This window comes from Balaenoptera acutorostrata, chromosome 18 (assembly GCF_949987535.1).
Source record: "Balaenoptera acutorostrata chromosome 18, mBalAcu1.1, whole genome shotgun sequence".
NCBI classification, from domain to species: Eukaryota; Metazoa; Chordata; class Mammalia; order Artiodactyla; family Balaenopteridae; genus Balaenoptera; species Balaenoptera acutorostrata.
Genome location: NC_080081.1, coordinates 11,229,719 through 11,241,008, shown reverse-complemented (window position 1 = coordinate 11,241,008; position 11,290 = coordinate 11,229,719). Strand labels below are relative to the sequence as shown.

Below are 11,290 nucleotides of genomic sequence, written 5' to 3'. Positions count from 1 at the left end.
CTGTGAAATTACCCAGCCCATAAGAACTACCCACCCCATATTTCAGGGTCTCTCTCGCCTTCTGAGATGGACCACACTCTGTCTGTGCAGTGTGTTTCTCTCTGGATAAATCTACTTCTTACCTATCACTTCGTCTCCCACTGAATTCTTTCTGCGAAGCAAGACGTCAAGAACCTCAAATTCACCGGGAACACAAAAGCGCCTCCGGTGCAGGACAAAGACCTGCCGGGACTGAGGACTGAGGAAGGGGCTGGGACCCGGGGCCTGGGGCCAGCACCCCACAGAGCAGGACCCCGCGTTCCAGAACCAGCTGCAGTGCTCCAGGGGACCCTCCCAGAACCTGAGCTGAGTGATACTCCTGGTGAACCTGACAGGTAACCAGCGATTCTATGAATGCCAGGATATTTTCAACTTAACAGTGGGTTTATCATAAATCAAGGAAGACCTGTATATATACATACATACATGCATACACACATATATGCTTATGTATTATGTATATATATACAGAAGCCCAGATATTAAATATTTTAAGTTAAAACATGTCAATGTAATTAATTCACCAGTCTTCTGGTGTTGATGTCGCCAAGGCCTTTTTTACTTTTTTTAATTATAGTTGTACTAATTAGAAACTTGTGTCTTTCATAATCCACACCCATATTGCATCATTTATGAGTTCCAGTTTGGATTTTTTAATTAAAGTTAGCCCCAGAACTCAGCAAAGCAATCAGATTGTGCGTCATCTTGGATTTTTACATTTTTTCCAACGTCCTATAAATGTTACACTCACATCTATTTTGACAGCACGTTTGGTTTTGTAAGCAATTCACCTTTATCAAACTTTCCAAAGTGTTCAGCTGAGTTCTTGTAACAACAACTCTTTCTTTTTGCCTTTATGCTTTATTGGTTTTTGTAATACTTACTTAATTTTGATAGCAACTGATGTGAAAAGGTTTGGGAACAAACACAGCTGTCTCTTGAGGTGCACAGGGCCCCAGTTGTGGGCACAGAAGAACAGGGGCTGGGGAGAGGTCACCAGCCACAAGCAGGCTGTGAGTGGTGGGCGACCCTCAGACACACACAACTCCTGAGATGGCTAAGTGGGGCCTGCTAAGAGAATTTCTATCGTAGCATCAGTCAAGGATAGCGAGAAAGGCATTCATATTAGGAGAACCGCCAAAGAGGTCTCCCAAAGGGCGGCAGTAAGAAAGTTTAGGGGCCTCTGCCCCTGATTTCTTATTCTGCTGCCTAGATGGCCCCCAAAACCTCACTGAGCTGGAACAGATGAGTAACAAGGTGTCACCAGTTCCAGTGCCATGATTAGGGGACAGGGTTTCTTGCTCAGCATCCCAGGTGCAGCAAGCCTGTCTCCCAGCTCCCAGCTTCCCTGCCTCCCACCATGAGGTCCTAGGAAGAGCACTGTTTGGGAGGGGGGTTTCCCCCTCTGACCCTTCTTGAGCTCTTGTGGCTGGACTAATAATAAAATTGACCCAAGACAGACTCACAGGAGAGAAAGAAACAAATATGAATTCTTACGCAGGGAGGTCTCATAGAAACAGGACCTAAGAAGTGGCCAAAGCAGGCAGCTTCTATACTTTTTAGACAAAGAAACAAATTTGTGAGGAAATGACAGGACAAAGAAACTTTGGCTTTGGTGCTTAATTAGTGAAGAATTTAAACAGAATTGGGGCGTGGGGTAGTCAATGAAATAAGTAACAAGGTTTGCTTATACAGGCTTTTTGCCCGAACTCCCCCTCTCCTTCTACTTCCAGGTGCAGGGAGTGGACCTTTCATAGGAGAGATTTATTTCCTGCCTTCAGGGAGACAGAGATGAGGGTCAGAGTGTCCCTCTTACATCAGCTCTTTCTTAAGTAACTTTAATTCAAAATAACCAATATGCCATTGGTGCACATTTGGGGGCACATTTGGGGGCCCCCTTCCCCGGGCCCTGACAGCATCGACCGGATGTTCAGCGCAGTTGACGCTGAGCGGGGCGTCCCCGGCCTCACTCTCCCTGGCTCCACCCTCCTCTCTCCTTCTCCCCTCTCTTTTCAGGTTTCTCTTCAGCACTGTTTGATACCAGCCCCACGCCAGCCCTTGTTTTCCCAGATGAGGGCGGACACCAGCCAGAGGCTAAACTTTCAAGTCCCCCCACCGAAGCCAAAACGAAAGCTGCCAAAGATACACCAAGACAGGTACCGGGCAAACCCCGCGGACTCACAGGAAACCAGGCTGCACTTGCTGGGCTTGCCCGTCTTGCCCGCAGAAATCCCAGCGCTCAGAGCTGAAAGGACATCAGCCGGCATCCTGATGAACATCCCCCTTTCGCCCTTGAGGCCAGGTTCTGGAACTGCCAGTGACTCACTGAGGCTGCCTGGGGCCCAGGAGGCCTGGAACCCACGTTCTGTGGGTCCCCACCCGGAAGGCATCCCCTCCAGCCCCACCTGCCTGCGGTGGGCTCACTGGATGAAGGTTGGAGGTGAGAGGCAGAGCTCTCAAGGCCACGCTTCCCACGGAAGGTGCTTCCAGGGACCTGAGTGTGAAGGTTCCCGAGTCGGCTGCTTGCACAAGCTCAGCGGAGGAGCTGACATCAGAGTTTATGGAAAGGACTGCGGTTACTACCGGTCTCTGTCACATCCCCACACGCATAACCAGAGCCCTCTGTGAACAGAGAAGAGGAGCACATGGATGAAACAAGAGATAAGGTGAACAGGCTTCTGCAGAAGTTCCCGGACTTCCCTGGTGGCGCAGTGGTTGAGAATCCGCCTGCCAATGCAGGGGACATGGGTTCAAGCCCTGGTCCGGGAAGATCCCACATGCTGCGGAGCAACTAAGCCCGTGCGCCACAACTACTGAGCCTGCACTCTAGAGCCCACGAGCCACAACTACTGAAGCCCATGTGCCTAGAGCCCGTGCTCCACAACAAAGAAGCCACCGCAATGAGAAGTCTGTGCACCGCAACAAAGAGTAGCCCCCGCTCGCCACAACTAGAGAAAGCCGGCAAGCAGCAGCGAAGACCCAACGCAGCCAAAAATAAATAAATAAATATATTTATTTAAAAAAAAAAAAAAGATGAACAGGCTTCTGCAGAAGTTCTCAACAGAGGAGGGCAGCCGAGCAGGCTGGGAAAATCATCTTTAGGCTGTGGGATGGGCAGGGCGATGCATGACGGCTGCTCAGTAAACCCAGGTCATCAACTTGACCGAGGGAGAAGCAGCATGGTAACCTGTACCATGCACGATGTGGCACCGTGGGCACCCCCTGCTCCTCCTACAGCTGCAGCCACCGCTTGGCCCTGCATTCTGGTGTCACCTCCACCGACCGCAAGCTCACTCCCCAGCATGAGCTCCACACTCGCTTCAGCGTAACATTTTTAGTCCTTAGAGGTGCCTAAGAAAACTGGTGGGAATAATAACATTCACTGTGTCTTGGCTTCTGTTATTCTTTCAACAGGTGGTAGGAGGTGTGAAGTTTGAAAGAAGAGAGCAGGATCCACTTATTTTCCTTAAATCGGGTAGAGAGATGAAGACTACTGTATCATCTGGCGGGGGCTGCCACGAAGTCCCACAGATGGGGGGGCTTCGACAACAGAAGTTAATTTCCTCACCGTTATGGAGGCTGGAAGTCTGAGGTCAAGGTGTCGGCAGGGTTGGTTTCCTCTGAGGTCTCTCTCCTTGGCTTGTAGACAGCTGTCTTCTCTCAGTCTTCACATGGTCGTCCCTCTGTGTGTGTCTGTGTCCTAATCTCCTCTTCTTATAAAGACACCAGTCATCTTGGATTAGGACCTAACCACCTCATTTTAAAGACTCTGTCTTCAAATACAGTCACATTTGGAGGTACTGGGGCTTGAGACCTCAGCATATGAATTTGGGGGGGAACCCAATTCATCCAATAACAAATCCCTTGGGGATGGAATTAAAGGTCACGATGCTGACAAAATGCCCCTCCTCACCCCACTCCACAGTGATGACGAACACTGGGGCAGAAAGGAGGCAGGTAACCTGCCTCATCCCACCTGAATAATAATAAAACCTACATTTTAAAGCAGACCCTCAACTCCCCCCAGAAATAACATCCACTTCATGCTCCCAAGTCTGTGCCCTCACCCTAGACTTCTCTTCTAGGCTTCAGGCCTTAGATGTCCTGCTTTGTACTGTACACCTCCATATGCCCGTCCCAGGGGCACCCAAGCCCACCTTCTCCCTATAGCTTCTCCTGTGTTCCCAACCTGTGGAGTGATACCACCATCAATCCAACTGTCTATCCCCAAACCTGGGAGTCCTCCTAGTCTCCCCAGCCTCTCCTCCTGTAGTTCATCAGTCTCCACTGAACACTTAGCACATTGTGTGGCCTTGTCTGGTTACAGTTGTCTGTGTGTCACCTTCTGGTCTGTGGTCCATGAGTTTTAGGGGCCGTGGCTCCGTTTTCCCCACTGTGTCCTCAGAGCCTAGGCTAATACTTGATACATGTATGAATTAATGAAGAAGTGAATGTTGAGGAGGAAACCGGCCCCGAGACGGAATGGGAAGTTACAAGAGAAGCGGCGTGTCGCCAGCCTGTCCTTTCTGCAGGGCTCTCTCCCGTCCCCCTGAGCTGCCACCTGCTGTCAGGGGCAGCAGCAGATCGAGCTGATGAGCGTCCCTGGGACTGCATGTCTGGCAATGTCCTACCTCAGTCAGTTTCTAGGACTTTACCCTTTATATGCAGCCGGCCAAAGGGAATACTGTGAGGCATTAGCATTAAGCACACAAACGGACACACAGGAGGGCGCCTCGCTGGCTTGGGACGGGCCACCTCCCCTGCCTGTCCCACTGCAGAGCTGCTAGGGCAACAGAGCACATGTCAGGGCTTCTTGGAATCAAAGAATGTGAGCACTGGACGGTGGTGTAGGTACCTCAAGATTTCAACAACTACAGAGGGACCGGGGCATCCCTGTCATGAGGGATTCATGTGGCCTGAGGTGTGACCTGACCTTCAGGGTTGGAGTCCCCACGGGGGGACACAGCCCGTCCCTGGGCCTGGCTGCCCACAACCCCCACACACGCCAGAGGGACTTCGTCTCTGTATCTGCCCAGCGTGCAGTCACTCGGCGAAGAGAGAAAAGCGTAGTGAAAGCTGGACCGTGGTTAACTTGTGGTGTGTGGCGATGCCAGGGGAGCAGGGATTCTCAGTGGAAATGAGCTTTCTGGAGAAAGCCGAGAGCCCGTAGGGACATTTGGGTATCTACCAGCTCAATTTATGAAACTCCGTTCTTCCTCCTCAAAATGTCAAGCAATTAAAATTCTTAGACATAGTCACGAGACCCTCCACCCAAGGGGAGAATCTCCCCGACACCTCCTCTGGTTGTCCGTGCCACGGAATGGGACTCGGGGGTCCTCATTACAGAGCCCATACCTACAGGGCTGCCCTGGGCCCTACACATTCCTCTGAACTAAGCTCCCACATGCAGAGTGAGGGGACCCTCCGAGGGGGTCACTCTGATGCTTCCATTTTGACATGGGGTTGTCTTGATTGGACCTGAAAAACAAACCATGGCAGTTCAACTTTTTTTGGACCAACTAGTGTTTAAAACAGACCCCTCTTACTCCTTCCTCCAAGTCGCATCTTGGACTTGGGGCACTGATGTGGTATAATAGGGGCTTAGAGCTGGGGAGGGGTCAGGGATGGGATGAGACTCAGAGAAGAGTGTCTGGAAAGAGGGGTGCTCAGAAATGGGTGGGTGTTATAAGTTGGATTTTGTCCCCCAAGATAAGATCAAGTCCTAACCCCCAGGACCTGTGAATATGACCTTAATTGGAAATAGGTGTAATCAAGTTAAGCTGAGGTCTTGGCAGGTGTAATCAAGTTAAGATGAGGTCATAAGGGTTGGCCTAATCCAAAATGACTAGCCATAAAAAGAAACGAAATTGAGTTATTTGTAGTGAGGTGGATGGAGTTAGAGTCTGTCATACAGAGTGAAGTAAGTCAGAAAGAGAAAAACAAATACCGTATGCTAACCCATATATATGGAAGCTAAACAAAAAATGGTTCTGATGAACCTAGGGGCAGGACAGGAATAAAGACGCAGACATAGAGAATGGAGTTGAGGACACAGGGAAGGGGAAGGGTAAGCTGGGACGAAGCGAGAGAGTGGCATGGACATATATACACTACCAAATGTAAAACAGATAGCTAGTGGGAAGCAGCCGCATAGCAAGGGGAGATCAGCTCGGTACTTTGTGACCACCTAGAGGGGTGGGATAGGGAGGGTGGGAGGGAGACGCAAGAGGGAGGGGATATGGGAACATATGTATATGTATAGCTGATTCACTTTGTTATAAAGCAGAAACTAACACCATTGTAAAGCAATTATACTTTCTTTCAATAAAGATGTTGAAAAAAAATGACTGGCGTCCTTAGGAAAAGAAGAAAATGCCGCGTGAAGACGGAGGCACATGCGGAGAAGACCATGTGAAGATGGAGGCGGAGATGGGGTGATGCTTTATAAGCCAAGGAACGCCAACAACTGCCAGCAAATTGCCAGAAGCTGGGAGAGACCTGGAACAGTCTCCCTCACAGCCTCAGAAGGAACCAGCCCTCCTGACACCTTGATTTTGAACTTTTAGCCTCCAGAACTGCAAGAGAAGGTTTTTGTTGTTTTAAGTCACCCGGTTGATGGTACTTTATTACAGCAGCCCCAGCAAACTCACACCGTGGGCGAGAGAGATGCTGGCGTCTCCAAGGACCCCTCGGGCCAGGTTTCTCAAGCCTGAGCTGCAGCAGGATGACCTGGAGGGCTTGTTGAGACACTGAGCGCTGGGCCCCTCCCCCAGGCCGGCCGGTTCAGCAGGTCTGCGGTGGGGCCCAAGAATGTGCATTTCTAACAAGTGGTGCTGACGCTGCTCTTCCGGGGACCACACTTTGAGAACCCCTGCTCTCGGGGCCTGGGTGTGGCCTGAGCATTGGGACCTTCTGGTCCCGGTAATGATGAGATGTCTATCCCTGCTGATACGAGTTGTGCCAGCCCACTCGGCAGACGTCCGTGGCCACAGCCAGTTTTCATTTAAATGATTTCTGTAGTTTTGAGTGGTTTACGCAGGTGCTGGTTCATGAAACACCGCCTCCACCGCACGCACACTGACCCCATGTGGTAGATGTTGTAGTCCCTGTTGTTACAGACAAGGAAAATGAGGCTCAGGCTGTGAGTCCTCAGCAGGACACTTCTCCCTCCTGAGTCCCTGAGCTCAGGGGTCTGCGCTCTGAGCCCCGCTTTGGAACATCCCTGGCTGGTTCACTCCTCGGAATTCAGATTTCCCTCTTTGTAAGTCACACCCATCATCGCCTTGTCTGAATAGAGAGCCATCACCCTCCTCCTGCGGCAGTGCTGGAAGCCGGCAGTGCACCTCAGCTCGGCTCTCCCCGACCCATTGTTGCTGCTTCCGGCCGGAGCTCACCATCTCATCCTCTTTCCTGATCCTGTTTTGTTCCCAGATGCCCTCCGGATGTGACTTCCTCCTTCCTGTTTCCAGGTGCTCAGCACAAACCAGCCCCAAGCAGCTTTGGCTGTGAGGAGCCTGGCGTGCAGCGTGGACAGGTGGTGAGAAATGCTTGGGAGGACGGCCAAGAAGGATTTGTAACGTCCGGAGTCAGACAGGTGTGCAGCCCTGCTGGTCTGGCCGCTCTCCGCGGAGGAAGCCCCTGCTTGTGAGGGCAGCAAACTGCAGGCTGGCCAGGCCCTCTCCTGCCACCTCCATGCCCTTTGATGAGGGCTGGGTCAGTGCAAACAGGGTGTGAGTGTGAGCGTTTCACCCCAGCCAGGTGTGGACATGAGCTGTGGGCTCCTGGGAGAGGTACTCAGGGTGCAGAGATGGACCTTTCAGCTGAGGTTTTGCACCTTCAATCCACAGACCCCAAGAGCAGACTTCCAAATTCTTGCAGCCTTTAAACACCATTCCTGCCCCAGCCGCAGGCAGGAAGCACCCTCCACCGCGAGCACCACATCCCCAGGATCGACGTTCAGTGCTGGGACCTGTCTTGCCACAGGGGCCACAGCCCCGTGTCTGTGGGTCACTCTGGAGCTGAGTGTCCTCCCTGCCCCGAGCCCAGCAGAGCCAGAGACGGGGGCAGGATGGAAGAAAAGCGCACCCAGAGCCTCGAAGTGAGCCCCCGAGAGCTTCTTCTGGGACACAGCAGCGTGAGACGAAGGATGGTCGTCAGCTCAAACCAGTGCGGGCGGACCGAGCACCAACCCCCATCCCGGGAGTAACATGGGCTGTGCTGCAGGGGGCTGCGAGGAGGAGACTCTGCCCCCGGCGTCTCTCGGGAGCTGACCGTCTGGGCGCCCCGTCAGACGGTCCCCTCTCAAGAGAGCCGCTGTGAAGCTCTGCACGGAAGAGTCAAGTGCCCCAAACCTGGAAATTGTGAGGTGGGGGAAGCTGATCATCTGGAGCGGAAGGCGGTCACTGGAGGTCAGGGACCGGGGATGACCTCGGGGAGGACCCGTCTGAAGCTGGAGCTCTGGGGTAGGGGGCGGGGAGGGTGGGCCCGTGGAGGCCGTGAGCACGTTGCTTTGGGCCCGTGCTGCGGAGACAGATGTCACGCTGGCCCTGGTGCTCCCCGCACGTTGGCAGGGAAATGCCTGTTTTATTTTACAGAACTCAAAATCGCCCAAGTGGAAAAGCTCTGTGCCTTGTTTTAAACTCAAGAAAGCGCCGGAAAGGTTTGTTTTGACAGAATGGAAACAACACTCCCATGGATAAGCACTTTCTGACACACACAAAGCAAATGAAAAGCTCATGCCCACTTTCCTGACTTTCTCCCCCAGCAGTGTCCCCAGTCACACACGTCACAGGAATGTGTACCGCCTGCACCAGGTTCAGACTCTCCTACAAAAGCGCACCCCACCCAGTCTCTCACCCCACTCCCCGACCCCAGAGGCGGCTGGGCCAATAACTTGGAGAGCGTGCGGCCTCCCCATGTTTTCTGACTTTCTCAGGAAAACCTTGGCATTTTTGTAAACATTAGTGCCAAGCTTTTAGAAATTTTGTTTTTTGTGGGGGGAATATTTTTGCTCTTTACAACAACTTGCCACCCCAATTTGGAAACCTTGTCTAAATTGTGGATCTTTTACTCAGCCAATGATTCTTTCGGTCGTGACTGCATTTGCTGTGAAAATACTCTTTTCCTGGAAGAAACCGCACACCCTTCAGAGGCCAAGGACGCAGTGGCGTTTATTAGGATACATCAGAGGTAGGTTCACCATAAAGCTAATGAGTACAAGCTTCTGGGCTCCTCACTTACCATCCAAGACCTTGTACCTAATTTTGCATCTATTGTTTTGTATTCTTTTTCTTAAAGAACCCCCCCCCCCCCCCAAAATTGTATAAGCTTTGGGCCCCCAACCCTGGACCCCCTACCCCCAGATGCAGTCTTAAAGCCCATGACCTCTTAGACCTCATTCTCCTCTAAGGGCGAGGGGCCTCCAGTCCGGTTGATATTCTGTGCTTCGGAGGAACTTTTTCCTGGAGGGGAGGAGGAGGAGGAGGCTGAGGCTTTGAGCTTCCAAATGCTGCGGAGCCATTTCCTGTAACGCGTCGACGCGAAGAAGTAAATGACGGGGTCGATGCTGCAGTTCAAGTTCATGAGGCACACCGTGAGCTGAAGGCACAGTTTGAAAGCCCTCTGCTCGGGGCAGGTTGGCTGGTGGAGCACCTTTCTCACCATGAACTGGATGACGTTGAAGTGGTAGGGGACGAAGCACACAAGCACGGCCACCAGCACCACCAGGGTGAGCAGGCAGGCCTTGTGGTGGTGCCCCTTCCTGCTTGTCAGAGGGTTGTCCCGGGCCGTCCTGCACAGCTTCACGGTGATGTTCACGTAGCAGAAGAGAATGATGCCCAGCGGCCCGCAGAAGCTCAGAGCGGAGGTCACTAGGACCACGACGGGCAGCGTGAGCACCTGCTGGACGCTGTCGAACTCCATGCAGGTCAGCCTGCCGGCCACGAGCTTGGTCATGGGGAGCAAGAGCAGGGGCGCCGTCTGCAGAGACGCCAGGACCCACACAGCCACGCAGACGAGCCTGGCCCGCCCGGGGTTGCGGAGCCAGGGACACTGGTGGGTGCGGACCACAGCCACGTAACGGTCCACGCTCACGCACGCCATCAGGTAGATCCCTGAGTAGGTGTTCACGTAGAACATGAAGGCCGTCAGCCTGCAGAACCCTTCACCGAAAGGCCAGCTGAAGTCCAGCACGTAGTAGGCGATCTTTCCGGGCAGGGCCAGGGTGAACAGGAGGTCGGACACTGCCAGGTGGACCAGGTAGACATTTGTTGAGTTGATCTTCTTGCCCTTTTGATAAGCAAGGCGAAGGGCAAGGATGTTTCCCAGGGTGCCGAAGACCAAGAGGGCTGTGTAGAACAAAGAGAGCATCACGCTGGCCACCCGGGGTGGGTGGTGAGGAAGGCAGGAGTTGGCGTGGTGGACGAGGCTGTTTGGCTCAGCGGTGCAGGAAGCCATGTCATAGAGGTCCTTGGGGAGACAGAAAGTTAAAATGTAATATTGTATCTGTGGGGTCACGCCTCTATCGAGTAATACTTAATAATTTGCTGAAGCCACATGCCTGTGAAAAGCATATATCTTTTTTTTTAATTTAATTGGATTATAGCTGATTTACAATGTTGTGTTAGTCTCAGCTGTGCAGCAAAATGATTCAGTTATACATATATTCATTCTTTTTTAGATTCTTTTCTCATATAGGTTATCACAGATTGAGTTCCCTGTGCTTTACAGTAGGTCCTGTTGGTTATCTTATATATAGGAGTGTGTATATGTTCATCCCAAGCTCCTGATTTATCCCTTCCCCCAGTGTTTCCCCTTTGGTAACCATCAGTTTGTTTTCAATATCTGTAAGTCTGTTTCTGTTTTGTAAATGGATAAAGAAGATGTGGTACATATAAGCCTACCTCTTTTTAAGTAAATTTATGTGGAAGTGTGACATACCGTTCCACTCACTGTTGCTATGTAACAAATTACCCCCAGAATTTAGCAACTTAAAACACTGTATTATTTTCACAGTCAGGTTTTGAACAGGACACAGCGGGGTTGGCTTTTCTCTGCTCCCCACTGTCGGGAGCCTCAGCTGGGAAGAATCAACAGCTGAGGGTTACTCAGTGGCGGGGCTGGGACCATCTGGAGGTGATTTTACTCAAATGAGTGGTGGTTGACGCTGACTTTTGGCTGGAACCTCAACTGGGCTGTCAGCTACGGCACCTGCACGAGGGTTCCTCGTGAGACGGGGGCTTCCTCACCACGT

General features: G+C 52.0%; 1 protein-coding gene across 1 annotated transcript; it reads right to left on the bottom strand.

Moving 5' to 3' along the window:
* Nucleotides 1-9,426: 9,426 nt before the first annotated feature.
* LOC102998880 (G-protein coupled receptor 183-like) lies at nucleotides 9,427-10,494 on the bottom strand. The gene is made up of 2 exons (XM_007196812.1): nucleotides 10,015-10,494; nucleotides 9,427-9,660 (listed from the first exon to the last, which is right to left on the bottom strand). The coding sequence occupies exons 1-2, from the start codon at nucleotides 10,492-10,494 to the stop codon at nucleotides 9,427-9,429; spliced, it is 714 nt and encodes a 237-aa protein (XP_007196874.1).
* Between the last annotated feature and the right edge of the window lie 796 nt (nucleotides 10,495-11,290).

Coding starts and splice junctions, on each gene's coding strand:
- LOC102998880 (XM_007196812.1), bottom strand. CDS start 10,494: ATGGCTTCCTGCACCGCTGAGCCAAACAGCCTCGTCCACCACGCCAAC. Junction 9,661..10,014: donor TCCTGGCGTCTCTGCAGACG/GCGCCCCTGCTC, acceptor TGCCCCGAGCAG/AGGGCTTTCAAACTGTGCCT.